This window comes from Scyliorhinus canicula, chromosome 14 (assembly GCF_902713615.1).
Source record: "Scyliorhinus canicula chromosome 14, sScyCan1.1, whole genome shotgun sequence".
Lineage (NCBI taxonomy): Eukaryota > Metazoa > Chordata > Chondrichthyes > Carcharhiniformes > Scyliorhinidae > Scyliorhinus > Scyliorhinus canicula.
In genome coordinates, this window is record NC_052159.1 from 121,530,320 (window position 1) to 121,551,120 (window position 20,801).

At 46.3% G+C, this 20,801-nt stretch overlaps 1 protein-coding gene across 1 annotated transcript in view; it reads right to left on the bottom strand.

Annotated features, from left to right (window-relative positions):
- The window catches only part of LOC119977496 (claudin-10-like), a 98,679-nt gene that overhangs the window by 62,831 nt on the left and 15,047 nt on the right, over positions 1-20,801 (bottom strand). Inside the window, exons 2-3 of the mRNA XM_038818531.1 lie at positions 18,282-18,443; positions 5,368-5,443 (exon numbers count right to left, since the gene is read on the bottom strand). Coding sequence (XP_038674459.1) covers positions 5,368-5,443; positions 18,282-18,443 — 238 coding nt within the window. The remainder of the gene's footprint in view (positions 1-5,367; positions 5,444-18,281; positions 18,444-20,801) is intronic.

Sequence of the window (20,801 nt, forward strand, 5' to 3'; positions counted from 1 at the left end):
GTGCTCCTGACCTCTATACTCTCAATCTCTCGCACCCCAAAACTACAATCCAGGTTCCCATGCCCCTGCTGAATTAGTTTAAACCCCCCCAAAGAGCACTAACAAATCTCCCCCCCAGGATATTGGTGCCCCTCAGGTTCAGATGTAGACCATCCTGTCTATAGAGGTCCCACCTTCCCCAGAAAGAGCCCCAGTTATCCAGAAATCTGAATCCCTCCCGCCTGCACCATCCCTGTAGCCACGTGTTTAATTGCTCTCTCTCCCTATTCCTCATCTCACTATCACGTGGCACGGGCAACAACCCAGAGATAACAACTCTGTTTGTTCTCGCTCTGAGCTTCCATCCTAGCTCCCTAAAGGCCTGCCTGACATCCTTGTCCCCTTTCCTACCTATGTCGTTAGTGCCAATGTGGACTATGACTTGGGGCTGCTCCCCCTCCCCCTTAAGGACCCGGAAAACACGATCCGAGACATCACGTACGCTTGCACCTGGGAGGCAACATACCAAACGTGAGTCTCTCTCGCTCCCACAAAATCTCCTATCTGTGCCCCTGACTATTGAGTACCCAATTACTAATGTTCTACTCCTTTCCCCTCTTCCCTTCTGAGCAACAGGGACAGACTCCGTGCCAGAGGCCCGTACCCCATGGCTTACCCCTGGTAAGTCGTCCCCCCCACAAGTATCCAAAACGGTATACTTGTTACTCAGGGGAACGACCGCAGGGGGTCCCTGCACTGACTGCTTCTTCCCAGCCCCTCTTACAGTTACCCATCTATCTCCAGTCTTTGGTGTAACTACTTTCCTGAAGCTCCTATCTATGACCCGCTCTGCCTCCCGAATGATCCGAAGTTCATCCAGCTCAAGCTCCAGGTCCCTAACACGGTTTTTGAGGAGCTGGAGTTGGGTGCACTCCCCACAGATGAAATCAGCAGGGACACTGACGGCGTCCCTCACCTCAAACATTCTGCAGGAGGAGCATTGTACTGCCTTCCCTGACATCACCTCTAGATTTTTAAAAAAACAAGAAAAAGAAAGGAAGAGCTTACCTGATATTCCCTCAAACCCTGCTACCGCTGAAAGGTAAGCAAATTTAAAGGCACTCACTCACCTTCACGACAGGCCCCTGCTCCCGCTTCCCAACAACCGTGGTTTTTTTTTGGTTAGAGGAGGAGGTGGGGTGGGAAACACTGACGAAGTACAATGTAACTACATAAGCACCAGCATCTGGTGAAGCATACAGGGGTGTAATGTTAATGAGGTCAGTCCATAAGAGGGTCATTTCAGAGTCTGGTAACAGCGGGGAAGAAGCTGGTTTTGAGTCTGTTCATGCGTGTTCTCAGACTTCTGTATCTCCTGCCCGATGGAAGAAGTTGGAAGAGTGAGTAAGCCGGGTGGGAGGGATCTTTGATTATGCTGCCCGCTTTCCCCAGGCAGCGGGAGGATGTAGATGGAGTCCATGGATGGGAGGCAGGTTCGTGTGATGGACTGGGCTGTGATCACGACTCTCTAAAGTTTCTTGCGGTCCTGGGCCGAGCAGTTGCCATACCAGGCTGTGATGCAGCCCGATAGGATCCTTTCTATAGTGCATCTGTAAAAGTTGGTAAGGGTTAATGCGGACATGCCGAATTTCCTTAGTTTCCTGAGGAAGTATAGGCGCTGTCGTGCTTTCTTGGTGGTAGCGTCGACGTGAGTGGACCAGGATAGATATTTGGAGATGTGCACCCCTAGGAATTTGAAACTGCTAACCATCTCCACCTCGGCCCCGTTGATGCTGACAGGGGTGTGTACAGTACTTTGCTTCCTGAAGTCAATGACCAGCTCTTTAGTTTTGCTGACATTGAGGAAGAGATTGTTGTCGCTACACCACTCCACAAGGTTCTCTATCTCCCTCCTGCATTCTGACTCGTCGTTATTCGAGATCCGGCCCACTATGATTGTATCGTCAGCAAACTTGTAGATGGAGTTGGAACCAAATTTTGCCATGCAGTGATGTGTACATGGAATAGAGTTGGGGGCTAAGTACGCAGCCTTGCGGAGCCCTGGTATTGAGGACTATTGTGGAGGAGGTGTTGGTGTTCATTCTTACTGATTGTGGTCTGTGGCTCAGAAAGTTGAGGATCCAGCTGCAGAGTGGGGAGCCAAATCCTAGGTTTTGGAGCTTTGATATGAGCTTGGCTGGGATTATGGTGTTGAAGGCGGAGCTGTTGTCAATAAATAAGAGTCTGATGTAGGAGTCCTTATTGTCGAGATGCTCTAGGGGTGAGTTTAGGGCCAGGGAAATGGTGCCTGTTGTGGACCGGTTGTGACGGCATGCGAATTGCAGTGGATCAAGGGGCTGTTCTCGAGTGGCAGCTTTACCCGAAACACTACTTACGTACTGTCTCCCACCCATCCTCCTCCTCTAACCAAAAAAAAAAGTTTTGTCCGTCGGATTGCTAAACTAACAAGTTTTTTTTAAATATAGTTTTCAGTATTCAGTAGTTGGGAAGTTAGTTCAGTGGGAATGGAGGTTAGGGCAGTTGAACGTTCCTCCTGCAGAATGTGGGAGGAAAGGGTCACCTCGAGTGTCCCTGCTGACTACATCTGCGGGAACTCCAGCTTCTCGAGAACCGCGTTAGGGACCTGGAGCTGGAGCTGGATGAACATCGGATCATTCGGATCAAAATGGTGGTTAGCATAAATGCTTCACAGCATAGGTCCCTAACCATTTTTGGGATCCTTAAGGGAGAGGGGGAGCAGCCCCAAGTCGTGGTCCACATAGGTACCAACGACATAGGTAGGAAGAGAGATGGGGATTTGAGACAGAAATTCAGGGAGCTAGGGTGGAAGCTGAGAGCTAGGACAAACAGAGTTGTTATCTCTGGGTTGTTACCCGTGCCACGTGCTAGCGAAGTGAGAAATAAGGAGAGAGAGGAGTTGACATGTGGCTACAGGGATGGTGCAGGAGGGAGGGTTTTGGTTTCCTGGATAATTGGGGCTCATTCTGGGGTAGGTGAGTTATGGGCTGCTGGGGGACTCGACAGTGGATTGTTGGTTACCTGCTCGAACCGAGCACAGAATGCATTGAGTTAATTGGGGAGGGGTGCGCTGCTGCCCAAGATACTGCTCGGCTTTGCTTTAATAAGAACATAAGAACTAGGAGCAGGAGTAGGCCATCTGGCCCCTCGAGCCTGCTCCGCCATTCAATTAGATCATGGCTGATCTTTTGTGGACTCAGCTCCACTTTCCGGCCCGAACACCATAACCCTTAATCCCTTTATTCTTCAAAAAACTATCTATCTTTACCTTAAAAACATGTAATGAAGGAGCCTCAACTGCTTCACTGGGCAAGGAATTCCATAGATTCACAACCCTTTGGGTGAAGAAGTTCCTCCTAAACTCAGTCCTAATCTACTTCCCCTTATTTGAGGCTATGTCCCCTAGTTCTGCTGTCACCCGCCAGTGGAAACAACCTGCCCGCATCTATCCTATCTATTCCCTTCATAATTTTTAATGTTTCTATAAGATCCCCCCTCATCCTTCTAAATTCCAACGAGTACAGTCCCAGTCTACTCAACCTCTACTCATAATCCAACCCCTTCAGCTCTGAGATTAACCTAGTGAATCTCCTCTGCACACCCTCCAGCGCCAGTACGTCCTTTCTCAAGTAAGGAGACCAAAACTGAACACAATACTCCAGGTGTGGCCGCACTAACACCTTATATAATTGCAACATAACCTCCCTAGTCTTAAACTCCATCCCTCTAGCAATGAAGGACAAAATTCCATTTGCCTTCTTAATCACCTGTTGCACTTGTAAACCAACCTTCTGTGACTCATGCACTAGCACACCCAAGTCTCTCTGAACAGCGGCATGCTTTAATATTTTATCGTTTAAATAATAATCCCGTTTGCTGTTATTCCTACCAAAATGGATAACCTCACATTTGTCAACATTGTATTCCATCTGCCAGACCCGAGCCCATTCACTTAACCTATCCAAATCCCTCTGCAGACTTCCAGTATCCTCTGCACTTTTCGCTTTACCACTCATCTTAGTGTCATCTGCAAACTTGGACACATTGCCCTTGGTCCCCAACTCCAAATCATCTATGTAAATTGTGAACAATTGTGGGCCCAACACGGATCCCTGAGGGACACCACTTGCTGCTGATTGCCAACCAGAGAAACACCCATTTATCCCCAACTCTTTGCTTTCTATTAATTAACCAATCCTCTATCCATGCTACTACTTTACCCTTAATGCCATGCATCTTTATCTTATGCAGCAACCTTTTGTGTGGCACCTTGTCAAAGGCTTTCTGGAAATCCAGATATACCACATCCATTGGCTCCCCGTTATCTACTGCACTGGTAATGTCCTCAAAAAATTCCACTAAATTACTTAGGCATGACCTGCCCTTTACGAACCCATGCTGCGTCTGCCCAATGGGACAATTTCTATCCAGATGCCTCGCAATTTCTTCCTTGATGATAGATTCCAGCATCTTCCCTACTACCGAAGTTAAGCTCACTGGCCTATAATTTCCTGCTTTCTGCCTACCTCCTTTTTTGAACAGTGGCGTCACGTTTGCTAATTTCCAATCCACCGGGACCACCCCAGAGTCTAGTGAATTTCGGTAAATTATCACTAGTGCATCTGCAATTTCCCTAGCCATCTCTTTTAGCACTCTGGGATGCATTCCATCAGGGCCAGGACACTTGTCTACCTTTAGCCCCATTAGCTTGCCCATCACTCCTTAGTGATAACAATCCTCTCAAGGTCCTCACCTGTCATAGCCTTTGTAGGCCGTTATGTTATTTAGTCCTTGCCACAACCGCCGAGATTCTGTCTGCGACTCTCGCTTGGTTTGATATTCTCTCTTGGCATCTCGAATGGCTTTGTGGAGGTCGTACCTGGATTTCTTGTATAGGTCAGGGTCGTCTGACTTGAACGCATCAGAGCTGTCCTTCAGTAGGGACTCAATCTCGCGACTGAGCCATGGTTTCCGGTTGAGGGACGTACATACTGCTTTATTTGGCATGCAGTCGTCCACACATTTGCTGATTAAGTCTGTGACGGTGGTGGCATACTCATTTAAGTTGGTCGCTGAGTTCTTAAATATGGACCAGTCCACTGTCTCTAAGCAGTCACGTAAGAGCTCTTCTATTTCCTCGGACCAGCACTGCACAACCTTCTTAGCTGGATTCTCCCGCTTGAGTATCTGCTGGTATGCCGGGAGATGGAGCACCGTCTTATGGTCTGATTTCCCAAAGTGCGGTTCAAGGATGGAACAATAGGCGCCCTTGTGTTTCTATAGTCTGTCAATGTACATCATTACACCAGTCAACAATAATAAGTACCAATATTGAAATTATATACTTACTTTGGCATTATGGGGTCATAATGTTCTAAGACAATTTGATATGCATACCATGAACAAGCAACCAAGGGTGACAAACCTGTGAAGTATAAAAATAATATTAATATCACATATTTTAAAAATATCTCCAAATATACATAAAAGAGCAATTGCTCCATCAGGTCTATCTCATTCAGCCTTCATGGAACTTGATAATATAATTCCCAATGCCCCACTCTGGCTATTTCATAGTCTGGCAGGGTAAAAAAGCAGATTGCAAAAACCTTGGGCCAATCCTGGGAAAATTCTGGGAGATTCCTCTCTGACTGCAAAAGGCAATGGAAATGAGGTCCAAGAGATTACGGATGACTATGAAGAAAATTACCCAACATCTCATTTACCTTTAGTACTCAGTGATATCAGGAATCTCCGGGAACAGGACCTGCTCTTGTTTGAATATTTGCATAAAATCTGCATTCACTGCATGAGCTTGCAACTTATTTCAAAGTTAAATGACTTTCTGGGAAAACAAAAATCTCCTCAAACTTCTCCTAACTTTATGCTTGCTCACTCTGTTTAATGTATCCAACTCAATTAATCTGTTTACGAGTCCACTGTTTGGTCCCTTCAACATTTTGAATACTTCAATCAATTCTCTCCAAAGAATATGCTTTCGAACCATAGAATTCCTACAGTGCAGAAGGAGGACATTCTGCCCATTGAGTCTGCACCAACCCTCTCAGTGCATGCTACTCAGACCCACTCCCCCATCCTATCCCTGTAACCCCATCTAACCTACACATTTTTGGACACTAAGGGGCAATTTAGCAGAACCAATCCACCTAGCGTGCACATCTTTGGAAGTTAATTTCTCAGATTTTGCAACATATCTATTTTAGGGCAGCAGGGTAGCATGGTGGTTAGCATAAATGCTTCACAGCTCCAGGGTCCCAGGTTCGATACCCGGCTGGGTCACTGTCTGTGCGGAGTCTGCACGTCCTCCCCCTGTGTGCGTGGGTTTCCTCCGGGTGCTCTGGTTTCCTCCCACAGTCCAAAGATGTGCGGGTTAGGTGGATTGGCCATGATAAATTGGCCGTAGTGTCCTAAAAAGTAAGGTTAAGGGGGGGTTGTTGGGTTACGGGTATAGCGTGGGTTTGAGTAGGGTGATCATTGCTCGGCCCAACATCGAGGGCCGAAGGGCCTGTTCTGTGCTGTACTGTTCTATGTTCTATATGTTCTATGGCATCCAAAATGAAATTACATGGAATGAGAGATAAGCGGCGGGACTCTCTCTTTCTGAGATAAGTGTGGATGCCAACGCAGAATTCGTGGACCTACACAATAGCAAAACTGGCGCTGCACCTGGAACAATTCTGTTACTGTTAAGGGACTAGCACCGCGCCACGTGGAACACAATCGATTCTAATGGGAAATGGTGCCTGATTCGCCAATTTAGTGATCGACACTCAGGAGGCTGACAAGCTGCAGCCGCAGATACACACTGCACTCCCCACACACACCATCCCAGCCAACAAGATGGCAACAAGGACAGCCGCTCCACGCTTCACCGACGCCGACCTGGAGACCCTCCTGGACGCGGTGGAGCAGAGGCGGATGACCCTGTACACCGGCCCGGGAAGAAGGTTGCCAGCTGTTGCTGTTTGTCGTGTTTGGGTGCAGATGGCAGAGGCCAAGAGCACCACCAGCAATACCGTCCGGCCATCAGTGCCATAAGAATCTGCACGACCTCCTCAGGGCGGCCAGGGTGAGCAGGCAGCGCTCTGCTCCTGGCACTGACCCTCGTCCCACACACTTGTAACCCTACCCCACCCAATGAGGAGGGCAGCCAAATCCCCACCCTGCCCCACATTCTGGCACCCATGCCGGCTGCCATGGCCGGGTACCCTGGCCACTGAGGCCACCAGCTACCCACCCACTGGGCTGCATGAGTCGGACTGTTTAATACTTTTATTAAAAGGATTTAATAATCCTTACAGGATACAAACGTGTATGATGCGTCACATATCAGCTGCACGTTCATCAAGTGGAACCCCTTTCAGTTGGTGTAGAGTTGCCTGTTATCTGCAGGTGCTCGGAGGGGGAGATGTATCCCATCAATCACCCGCTGGACACGGGGTATCCCGTTGATGGTGGCGAACCCCGCTTCCCGAGCATTCTGGTGGGCTCGGTCCACATTGAAATGGATGCCCTGGAGAATACTGGGTTGGCCTGCTGATGATATGCAAACGGTGTTTACTGTACGTGTGTTCCGGTATGCATTGACATCGCTTCGAGGTGACGGAGAATGGCCATTTGGCATCAAATCGGCACCCACCGCGATTTTGGCGTTGGAACCCATTCTCCACCCAATTTTGCGATTTTGTTGTTGGCAAACGGAGAATCCTCCCAAAATATTGACATAGATAGGGATTCAGTTCAGACAAAGGGAAATGGGGAAATGGGGATGTGATATTGTCACTGGATTGGAGACCCAGGGCAATACACTGGGGACCTGGGTTTGAATGGAAGATGAATAAATTTGAATTCCATAAAAATCTAGAATAAAAGTCTAATGAGAATCACAAACTATTGATGTAAAAACCCATCTGGTTCACTAATGTCCCTTAGGAAAGGAAATCTGAGGGTGGCATGTGGTGCAGTGGTTAGCACTGGGACTGCGGCACTGAGGACCCAGGTTCAAAGCCTGGCCTTGGGTCACTGTCCGTGTGGGGTTTGCACATTCTCCCCGTGTCTGCGTGGGTTTCACCCCCACAACCTAAAGATGTGCAGATTAGGTGGATTGGCCACACTAAATTTCTCCTTAATTGGAAAAGAAAATTAATTGGCTCCTCTAAATTTATAAAAAAGAAGGAAAGGAAGTCAGCTAAAGATCCTTTCTGGGGCTTCATATTTTCACTATATTTACAAAATTACTCAAATGGAATTAGAGAATCATATTTCCAAGTTTGCAAACTAGATTAATTATGTAGATAGGAACAGAAAATTGCAAAAGGGACAACATTGAGAGTGAGTGGAGAAACTGTGGCAGATGGAATTTAACCTGGGAACTATGAGGACATCCACTTCAGACCAAAGGAAGATAGATCAGGAATATTTGCTCAATCCAGAGAAGCTGCGAACTGTGGCAGAGAAATAGCTTTCGGGGTTTGTGTGCAGATCACTAAAATCTAGTGGACAGATTGAAAAAAGAAGCAGGTCAATGGAAAGGGGGATGTTACAAAAGGGTGGATGTTGTGCGACCATTGATGATGCTCCAGCTTTACATGATTAAAGGATTTGCTCTCGTGGAGAGTCTGAAACCAAGAAACATAATATTACAGCTAAGCCATTTAGGCTGATGCCAGGAAGCACTTCTCCACACAAAGGACATCTGAAACTCTCTGCCCACAATATTCAGTTGAGCTTGTCAACTGAAAATTTAGAAACGGATTGAAAGATGTTTTTTTTAGGGGATAAGGAAATAAGGCTGATAATTGGAGGTTATTAAATCAGCCTTGACTGACAGAATCACTTTGAGAGGTTGGATGCCCATTCTTACATTCCTCGAGGTCCAACACTAAGCTCCTTGAACCTATCACCATTATTTAATTATTAGTTTAATATTTTTAAAGACCTCTACAATGCCTATACAGATTTGTAATAACAATTTGGATGCTGTATGTTTAACCTTTAAGTTAAAAACAGATTAAATCTAGTCTGATATAAAAGCAAAACACTAAAAGTTCTGAAATTAATCAGCAGGTCTGGCAGCATCTGTGGAGAGAGAAACAGTGATCATGCTTAGTGTCGAATATGACACTTCATAAATTAAGTGGGTGGAGCAACATGGTGGCATAGTGGTAATGTCCCGAGTCAGATAATCCAGAGGGCGAGGCTAATCCTCTGGGGACCATGGCAGCTGATGGAATTTAAATAGAATGAATAAATGTGGCAATGAAAGCTAGTCTCAGTAATGGTGACCATGAAATTATCCCTGACTGTTCTGAACTATCTAGGTCTCTAATGTACTTTAAACAAGGGTCTTACCTGGTATGGTGACTGTAAGGATCCAGGCAAGCGACCATTGCTTTCCATATGCTGTGCTATGAAATCCTTGATAATGGACTCCAGCAACTTCCCTACTACCAACGTTAGACTCACTGTTCTATAGTTTTCTCTCTAACTCCCTTTTTGAATTTTAGGGTTACATTCGCTACCGTCCAATCTATAGGAACCATTCCAGAGTCCAAAGAAATTTTGAAAATTACCATCATTGGATCTACTATTTTCTTTACTAATACTAGTTTCCTTCAGCTCCTCACTAAAACATGTGCTCCTCAGAACTTTTGGTATATGATTTACGTCTTCCTTTGTGAAGACGGAACCAAAGTACGAATCTAGTTTCTCAGCCATTTCTTTGTTCCTGTTATGAATTTCCTTGTTTCTGACTGTAGGGGCCTATGTTAGTTTTTATTAATATTTTTCTCTTTATATACCTATAGAAACTTTTTTATGTTCACCGCCAGATTACTTTCAAATTGTATTTCCCCCATCTTAATCAATCACTTGATCTGCCTTTGCTGAATTTTAAGCTGTTTCCAATCCTCAGTTCCATTGCTTTTTCTTGCTAATTTGTATTCCTCCTCTATTGCACTGTGACTAATTTGAATCACCCAATTTATATGCAGATTAAAGGCCCCCATAATCACAAGAAACACATCAGTGGAGTCCCCAGCGAACCTGTGGTTTGTTTCTGCATTCCCTGCTTAAATGTTTGTCCCACACATTCGGCCCATTGTCATGTGAGAGTACCTTTACGAAATGGGTGTTTATTACTGCAGTGATGTCAGAGATTGGGTGGAGCTGGGATGCCTGTCAGCTTTTTACTTTTGTTTTAGGCTGTTTGCTGCAGGGTGTGTTTTAGTTTCGTTTCCAGAGCTGGGTAGCTGCAGTCACAGCCAGAAGGTGTATGGATCTCTCTCTGTAATCTAAAGACTGTAAATCGATCCTACTTTAACCAGATGTGCTGCTGGTAAAAGGTGTTTTAAGTCTTATGGATGTTAAAGAACAAAGAACAAAGAAAATTACAGCACAGGAACAGGCCCTTCGGCCCTCCCAGCCTACGCCGATCCAGATCCTTTATCTAAACCTGTCTCCTATTTTCCCTCTCTTCCCGCCCGTTCATATACCTGTCTAGATGCCTTTTAAATGATGCTATCGTGCCCGCCTCTACCACCTCCGCTGGTAAAGCGTTCCAGGCACCCACTATCCTCTGCATAAAAAACTTTCCACGCACATCTCCCTTAAACTTTCCCCCTCTCACCTTGAAATCGTGACCCCTTGTAACTGACACCCCACTCTTGGAAAAAGCTTGCCGCTATCCACCCTGTCCATACCTCTCATAATTTTGTAGACCTCAATCAGGTCCCCCCTCAACCTCCGTCTTTCCAATGAAAACAATCCTAATCTACTGAACCTTTCTTCATAGCTAGCACCCTCCATACCAGGCAAAGCTTAAAGGATTACTTAGTGCTGTACTCTTTGGGGGTTGTTTTTGAATTGATGGTTGGTAAGATGGTCATTGTATATTTTGAAAAGGTTAACTTGAGTTCATAGAATAAACATTGTTTTCCTTTAAAAAATACTTCTCCATTTCTGCTGTACCACACCTGTGGAGTGGACTGTGTGCTCCCCATACCACAATCTATTAAAAGTTGTGGGTCAGGAGACCTCCATGATACACTTTGGGGTTCTCTAAACCCTGGCCCATAACAAATTGGGGGCTCGTCAGGGATAAAAGTCTATCTATTGGATTGGCTTTGTGAACATAAAGACGGTGAGATGTGAGCAAATTGTGGTTGATTTTCAGGTGTGGTATTTCAGTTAAGTAGGGAGTGTGTTGTGGACAATGGCTCCTTCAGAGGCTCTGAAGTTTTTGGGGGTGGACACGGTTACACGCAGTACCTTACGGACAGAGACTAAAAGCAGACTGTTAGATTTGGCAAAAACATTGCAGTTAACATTACCTGACAAATGCACAAAGATGAGGTAATTATGGCAGTGGCTAAGCATTTAAAGTTGCCTGAGATACAATTTGATTCATGGAAATGGCAAAAATTCAGTTATAACTTAAACAAATGGAGCATGAGAAAGAATTAAAGCAGCTTGAATACGAAAGAGATAGAGAGGAAAACGAAAGAGAGAGAGAAAGAGATAGGGAAGAAAAAGAAAGAGGGAGAGACGAAAAAGGAAAGGAGAGAGAAGAAGAAAAGAAAGAATAGCCCGAGCAGACCAAAAAGAAAGACAAAGGGAGATACAGATCAGGGAAAAAGATAAAGAGAGACAGATTGAACTTCAGAAAATGGCCATGAAACATGACAGTCAGTTAAAATTGGCAGACGTAAAGGGAAACGTACAGTTTCCCGACAGTGATGAGGATAGTGAGAAAGAACGTCAAAGTTGAAGGCTTGGTGGGAATCTATTTAAATATGTCCAAGCATTGCCAAGGTTTGATGAGAAGTAGGTAGAAGCATTTTTCGTTTCATTTGAGAAGGGGGCTAAACAAATGAAATGGCCACTGGACATGTGGGTATTATTGATTCAAACAAAGCTGGTAAGTAGGGCGGGTGAAGTGTTTGCATCACTACCGGAGGAGGTATCTGGGACATATGAGGAGGTGAAAAAAATCCATCTTCGGTGCATATGAACTAGTGCCTGAAGCCTACAGACAAAGGTTTTGAAATTTACAGAAATAATTTGGTCAAACATAAATGGAGGTGAAAGGCTCAAACAGAGTAATTTTGATGGGTGGATAAGGGCTTTGAAAATAGACTAAATGTAAGAAGCTCTCAGAGAAATTATACTTTTGGAGGAGTTTAAAAGTTCAATTCCTGATGTAGTGAGAACTCATGTGGAAGAGCAGAGGGTTAAAACTGCGAGATTAGCAGCAGAAATGGCAGGTGATTATGAATTAGTTCATAAATCAAAGCTTGGTTTCCGGCATCAGTTTCAGCCTGTGAGGGATAGAAACTGGGGACATGAGAAATACTTAAGTGGTAACGGTAAAGGTGATTGGATGGGAGATAATACGGAGAGTGTACCTCAGATTAAAAAAGAAATCCAGGAGGGTGGAAGAGACATGAAAAGCTTCAAATGTTTTCACTGCAATAAACTAGGCCATGTAAAGTCAGTGTTGGTGGTTGAAGAAAAGCACTGGGAAGGCTGATGTGGTAAAACAGGATAAGACAGTGGGGTTTGTTAAAGTGGTAAAGGAAAGCCCAAGTGAAGCAAAGGAGGTGCAAAAGATTGTACAGCCTGATCAAGAGGTGATTGATAAGAAGGTGCCAGATCTCTTTGAAGAATTTACTTGTGTGGGTAAAGTTTACTCATGTGAATCAGGAGGAGTAGGTAAAGAGGTCACAATTTTCAGAGATACGGGAGCTAGTCAATCTTTAATGGTAAGAGATGAGGAGTTATGTAGTTTGGGAAGAATGTTGCCAGAAAAGGTGGCAATATGTGGAATTCAGGGTGAGACGAGTAGTGTTCAATTATATAAGGTAAGACTGAAAAGTCCAGTGAAGAGTGTTGAAGTGGTAGTAGGAGTAATCGAGAAACTATCTTGTTCAGGAATACAGTTTATCTTGGGTAATGATAACGCTGGATCGCAGGTGGGAGTGTTGCCTACGGTGATTGATAAGCCAGTGGAAAATCAGACAACTGAAGTCTTGAAGGACAAATATCCTTGGATTCTTCCAGATTGTGTAGGAACAAGGTTGCAAAGTCACAGGTTAAGAGGAGAAATCAAAGAGTGAAGATGAAGTTGAAGTGCAATTATCACAAACGATTTTTGATCAGATGGTTGAAAAAGAACAACAGGTGGAGGATGAGGCAGATGTTTTTAGTTCCGGAAAATTGGCGGAGTTACAACAGAAAGATGTAGAAATAAAACGGATGTATCAGAAAGCATATACGGAAGAGGAATCTCAGTGGATACCAGAGTGTTATTACCGTAAAAGTGATGTCTTGATGAGAAAATGGAGACCTTTACATATGCAGGGGGATGAAAAGTGGGCAGAAGTTCGTTAAGTAGTATTGCCGGTAGGGAAGAAAGGAGGTGTTGCGAGTTGCACATGAGGTACCAGTGGGAGGACATTTGGGAATAAGGAAAACTCAAGCTAAAATACAGAAACATTTTTATTGGCCTGGCCTACATAAAGATGTAGTAAAATTTTGTCACCCCTGGTAAGTCCCCCCCCCATCAGTATCCAAAGCGGTATACTTGTTACTAAGGGGAATGACCACAGGGGATCCCTGCACTGACTGCTTCCTCCCAGCCCCTCTCACCATCACCCATCTATCTTCATTCTTTGGAGTAACTACATCCCTGAAGCTTCTATCTATGACCACCTCTGCCTCCCGAATGATCTGCAGTTCATCCAACTCCAGCTCCAGTTCCCGAACACGATTCTGAGGAGCTGGAGATGGGTGCATTTTGTAGCATGATTGCTCAACTGATGGACTTGCTGAAGAAGCGTAACAAATTCCAGTGGACAGCAGAGTTTCATAGGCATTTGACAGCCTGAAAGCTGTGATAACCAATGCTCCTGTGTTGGAGAATTACAAGGGACTCTGTGATCAGATTGAAGGAAAGTATCTGACTTTAAAGAGAAATGACGAGGTGTAGAGAAATGAACGGATCGTGCAGGGACATTCTTGTTCAAAGAGATTGTCAATCAGGAAGCATTTCAGTTGGAGGAAGAAGAAAAATGGAATATATTGTTGTACCTGTTTGCGTGTGTTGATTTTTTTAAAACAAAAAGTATATTTACTGTGTGCATTTCTTAACGGATAGTGAAAAGGTGAAAAATGACACCATCTTGAAGTTGATGGTTTATTGTTTTTTCTTGGGAGGAGATGTCATGTGAGGGTACCTTTAAGATATGGGTGTTTATTAAAGCAGTGATGTCAGAGAGTGGGTGGAGCTGGGCTATCTGTCAGCTTTTTACTTTAGTTTTAGGTTGTTTGCTGCAGGGAACTGCAGGGAACTTGCTGTTCCCTGTACCAGCCTCCCCGAACAGGCGCCGGAATGTGGCGACTAGGAGCTTTTCACAGTAACTTCATTTGAAGCCTACTTGTGACAATAAGCAATTTTCATTTCATTTCAGGGTGTGTTTTAGTTTCGTTTTCAGAACAGGATAGCTGCAGTCGCAGCCAGAAGTTATATGAGTCTCTCTCTGTTAGCTAAAGACTGTAAATCGATCCTGGTGATTTAAAACTAATAAAAGTAGTGACTTTAACCTGATGTGCTTCTGGTAAAAGGTGTTTTAAGTCTTATGGGTGTTAAAAAGGAAAGCTTAAAGGATTACTTAGTGTTGTATTCTTTGGTGGTTGTATTTGAATTGATAGTTGCTAAGATGTTCACTGTATGTTTTGAAAAAGTTAACTTGAGTTCATAGAATAAACATTGTTTTGCTTTCAAAAATACTTTTCCATTTCTGCTGTACCACACCTGTAGAGTGGGCCGTGTGCTCCCCATACTACAATTTTAAAAGGTTGTTGGTCAGGTGAACTCCATGACACATTTTGGGTTCTTTGAACCCTGGCTCATAACACCATCCATTCAACGCAGGTGATATGGCACAGTCTGCACATGATGGATGCCATTTGTCCGTAGGAAGTCACCGAATTTTGTGCTGGTGAAGGCTGTCCCATTGTCTGAGACCAAGACCTCCAGGATCCTGTGGATGCAGAATGTTTTCTGGAGTTTTTCAACCATCGCCCGCAATGTAATGAATGCCATGCGGTGGACGTCTAACCATTTTGCGTGAGCATCCATGATGAAGACAAACATAGAGCCCTGAGAGGGCCCAGCGAAATCATAGAACATAGAAAAATACAGACCAGAACAGGCCCTTCGGCCAACGATATTGTGCCAAACTTTTGTCCCAGATTAAGAACAAATTAATCTATACCCCATCATTCTACCGTAATCCACGCACCTATCCAATAGCTGCTTGAAGGTCCCTAATGTTTCCGATTCAATTACTTCCACAGGCAATGCATTCCATGCCCCCACTACTCTCTGGGTAAAGAACCTACCTCTGACGGGGCAGCACGGTAGCATGGTGGTTAGCATAAATGCTTCACAGCTCCAGGGTCCCAGGTTCGATTCCCGGCTGGGTCACTGTCTGTGCGGAGTCTGCACATCCTCCCCGTGTGTGCGTGGGTTTCCTCCGGATGCTCCGGATTCCTCCCACAGTCCAAAGATGTGCGGGTTAGGTGGATTGGCCATGCTAAATTGCCCGTAGTGTCCTAAAAAGTAAGGTTAAGGGGGGGGGGGTTGTTGGGTTACGGGTATAGGGTGGATACGTGGGTTTGAGTAGGGTGATCATTGCTCGGCACAACATCGAGGGCCGAAGGGCCTGTTATAGAACATAGAACAGTACAGCACAGAACAGGCCCTTCGGCCCTCAATGTTGTGCCGAACAATGATCACCCTACTTTAAACCCAGGTAACCCGTATACCCGTAACCCAACAATCCCCCCATTAACCTTACACTACGGGCAATTTAGCATGGCCAATCCACCTAACCCGCACATCTTTGGACTGTGGGAGGAAACCGGAGCACCCGGAGGAAACCCACGCACACACAGGGAGGACGAGCAGACTCCACACAGACAGTGACCCAGCCGGGAATCGAACCTGGGACCCTGGAGCTGTGAAGCATTGATGCTAACCACCATGCTACCGTGTGCTGTACTGTTCTATCTTCTATGTTCTATGACATCCCCCCTATATCTTCCACCATTCACCTTAAATTTATGTCCCCTTGTAATTGTTTGTTCCCCCCCGGGGAAAAAGTCTCTGACTGTCTACTCTATCTATTCCCCTGATCATCTTATAAACCTCCATCAAGTCACCCCTCATCCTTCTCCGTTCTAATGAGAAAAGGCCTAGCATCCTCAACCTTTCCTCATAAGACTTATTCTCCATACCTTCAAGCGGCTATTGGATAGGTACATGGATTACAGTATAATGATGGGGTGTAGATTAATTTGTTCTTAATCTAGGACAAAGGTTCGGCACAACATCGTGGGCTGAAGGACCTGCTCTGTGCTGTATTTTCTATGTTCTATGTTCTATGTACATCCTGGTAAATCTCCTTTGCACCTTTTCCAAAGCTTCCACATCCTCCCTAAAATGAGGCGACCAGAACTGCACGCAGTACTCCAAATGTGGCCTTACCAAGGTTTTGTACAATTGCATCATCACCTGATGGCTCTTGAATTCAATCCTTCTGCTCAGGGCCTGGATAGTTCCCAGGCCTCTTTTAAATACGTCCGGAAAACCTTGCCAGCATTGCATCCAGTCCATCAGGGCACATCTGGCAAACATGTTGCCAATCCAAACGGAGGCGCTTTAACCAATCGAGCCCCAGCAAGCTCGTCCCAGTCCCACGTACCCATAATAAATTTGCAGACTGCTGCTCATACTCCATGGGGACCACCAAAGTACCTGTAATCACCAATAGTCCCCCCCATATACATCGCAAAACATTTGTTTGTGTCCGGTAGCTCCAACTGTCGGGCTCCAGATGCGATGCAGTTGAATGTGCCCCAATTTAACACGAAAAGAGTGGCCCCGGTATCCAGTTCAATCAGGAATCCATTTACTCGGATAGTGACACGGATTGACGCCACTCTAGGTGCCGTGGTGCCCTATCCCAGGGCAGCTGCACCCGGTGGGGTAGCGGGCGGGTGGGCTTCTTTACCGATGCCCCACTGTTCGGCCCTTCTGGTCACTGGCATACCAAGCCCTCTGATTTAGGTCCTCCGAATTGGGGGACCATGGCCACTGATCCTTCGAGTCCCAGTTACTTTTCACCGCAGAACCCACCTCCCCAGAGTGGAAGCAAGTTATCCTCGACCCTGAGGGACTGCCCAAGAAGAGGGAGAAGAAGAAAACTACAATGGGTGGGTTTGGGTTAAAATGCTTGCCCACCAACGTGACCAGTTCCGCGAACGACTGCTTCTGGGTAGGTTAAGCTCTCTATGTGGCGGCCCTGCAAACCATGAGGGGGATAACTGTTTGCCTTTCATTCCCAATGATTGCATTCAAATCAAAGAAATACTGCATCCATTCAATGTACTGTTTCCGATCTCCCGTATGGGCGTCAAACACCTCTAACTTCCCGACATGCTGTACACCTCTTGCCTTGCTTGAGACCTCCTGAGGCCTATGCAAAGTGGGCCGGGTTCAGAGGAAATTATGTCTGTGGCAGCTCCAGTGCATGCTCATCACCAGTGTATGGATCCAGGCAAGCGACCATGAGGAAGCGATATTGGATGTTGAACAAAGGTTTAGTATACAATAGGTACTTATACTCACTACTCCCCAAAGGGTCTCCCACAACCGACCCACACTTGGGTCAGGGATTTTATGTCTGCCAAGCTCCAAGCTTCCTGGTTGAGGGTTAAGCCCCGCCCCTTCATCTGGGCAGGTGGTATTCAGGTGAGGCCACGGGGAGCCTCATGGTCTAAACCCATGGCCTCCATTTAGGTTATAACAGTGAGCTATATGTGACTCCAGAACCACAGCAAGGAAGAGCAAATGAAGGTTTGTGATAGGGTCGAGGTTTGAGAAAAATTAAATGACAAAAGTTCCATAATAGTTGTCGAAAAGAAATAATGCATTTTCCTGGAGTGAGTGTGAATGGCAGAATAACAAACAGCTCTGTCCAAAAGCAAAAACATGCAAAACAAAATTCAAACCAGCACACAGCAAAAAGGCATCAAATTGGGGAGCAGGACTCTTGGTCTGATAAGTGACTGCAAAGTGCCTCATCAGAAGCTGCTCCTCAAGCTTGAATTGAGCTTCACTGGAATACTGCAACAGGCTGGGACCAGAAAAGGAACACTTTATTAGGAATTATCCTTACCAGCGAATATGTACATGACTCCAGCACATAAAGCAACTTTTGCTTTACTCCTTCCTGAGCCTCCGATGTTGGTACATTCCATCCCCATCAGCGCAAATATGGAACCAAAAAATCCCAGACAGATAGAAGCAATCATGAGGGCTCTGGCAACCTGGATGTAGGCTAAATTTCAAGAATATCAAATAATATGTAAGAATTTATTTTTAGGGTTTACTTGTAAATTGTGATTAACATAAAAAGTAAATGAGAAAATATATATATGAACAATGTATTTGAATAATAAATATCTGTAAGTCAGCTAAAAATGTGAACCTACTTGTTGACTTAAGGCCGTTTCATGAAGAGGAACAAAGATTCTATAATCTAACATAGCATCCGAGAAGGACTATTTAACATGTCAATGAAACCGAGATTGAGAACTGGTCAGCCTGATTCACCCTGAAAAGTATACTCCGTGGCAGCAGAATAGATGAACCAGAGCCCTTTGTCCATGCATGCCATCACAGTGAAATTCCAGACATAATGGGCGGGATTCTTCCATAATCGGCAGGGCGGGCAACTCCGGCGGGACAGAGTGGCGTGTAACACTCCGGTGTTGGGCCGCCTCAAAGGTGCGGAATCCTCCGCTCCTTCAGGGGCTAGGCCCCCCCCCCCCCCCCCCCCCACCCCCCCCCCCCCCCCCCCCCCCCCCCCCCCCACCCCCCCCCCCCCCCCCCCCCTCCGGGAGTGGTTTGTGCCCCACCGGCTGGCGGGAAAGGTGCTTGGCACCACGCCAACCGGCGATGAAGGGCCTCCGCCGACCGGCGCGAGTTGGCACATGTGTGGGAACGCCAGCATGTGCTGGCGTCATCCCCGCGCATGCGCAGAGGGCTTTGCTTCCGCACCGGGAATGGCACGCAGACCGGTACAGCCTCCGGTGCAGAAGGATAGAGTGCCCCCACGGCACAGGCCCGCCCACAGATTGGTGGGCCCCGATCGCGGGCCAGGCCACCGTGGGGGCACCTCCCGGGGCCAGATCCCCACGTGCCCCCTCAAGAACCCCGGAGGCCGCCTGTGCCACCAGGTCCCGCCGGTAAGGGACCTACTCCAATTTAAGCCGGTAGGACTGGCAAAAGACAGGCGGGACTTCGGGCCATCGTGGGCCAATTTGGACAGCCCCGGGGCCATTGAGTCGCGCCGGACCCCGTTATTCTCCGAGGTGGGTGGCGTGACTCACGCTGGGCTGATTTTTGGGGGCCCGGAGAATTTGGAGGACGGCAGGGGCAGGATTCACGCCGACCCCCGGCGATTCACCGAACGGCGGGTGGTCAGAGAAACCCGCCCAATATTTGAGACTATGCTGACAGCTGCTGTTGCAGAGGTCTCAGATTGGAAATGGAACTGCAACATCTTAAATCAGAGGGCAGAGTTTTCCATTCTGAAGTCTAAGTGGGCTGGTACGGGAAAGTCGGTGTGATTCCTACTGAGCATCAGATCAAAGGGCCTGTTCCTGTGCTGTACTTTTCTTTGTTCTTTTGTTCTTTATTCAAATTAATCGTCCCCGCTCCGATTTTTCACTTTTAATTAGGGGGACTTGTCAAATCTCTTGGTGGGGCAGGAAAGGATTCATCTGCCCTGCTGCTACCTTATAAGGTCAAATATCCTGTCACCATATTTAAACACACCCTCACTATCATTCACTCACCGCAGGCCAGATGTGTTGTTCAGTTTTGCCCTTCAAATAGTCTGTCCGACATGTGGCAGAAACTGATTAAAATACCCGAAAGCGACTAAAGTTCTGTCCTCAAAAGAATGGTGTCCCTGTACTTCTCTCAGGAAGTAAGCAAATCCACTGGACTGTTCAGGGATACAGGAGCCACTCGATCCCTGGTGAAAACCTGACCCCTCCTCCAGAATCCTCCGTCACAGAATCACAGAATTTACAGTGCAGAAGGAGGCCATTCGGCCCATCGAGTCTGCACCGGCTCTTGGAAAGAGCACCCTATCCAAGCCCACGCCTGCACCTTATCTCCATAACCCAGTAACCCCACCCAACACCAAGGGCAATTTTGGACACTGAGGGCAATTTAGCATGGCCAATCCACCTAACCCGTACATCTTTGGACTGTGGGAGGAAACCGGAGCACCCGGAGGAAACCCACGCAGACACAGGGAGAACGTGCAGACTCCACACAGACAGTGACCCAAGCCAGGAATCGAACCTGGGACCCTGGAGCTGTGAAGCAATTGTACTATCCACTGTGCTACCGTGCAGCCCAAAACCAAGAAACCATGAAAACCAAGTGCTAATTAAGGGAGTTGGAGGAGGATGTATATCCATTCCCCTCCTTCAGTTCCATCTGCAGAATGATGTAGTCTCAGGTTCAGTCTGTTTAGGGATTGTCACCGAGCTGCCGGTGACAGGGCTAGATTCCCTTCTTGGGAATGATTTAGCTGGTAGTAAAGTGGTGACTTTTCTCCATAATTTTAGACCAGTCAAGCAAGATAAGGGAAAACCGAGCAGCCATAGGAGGAAGTTCT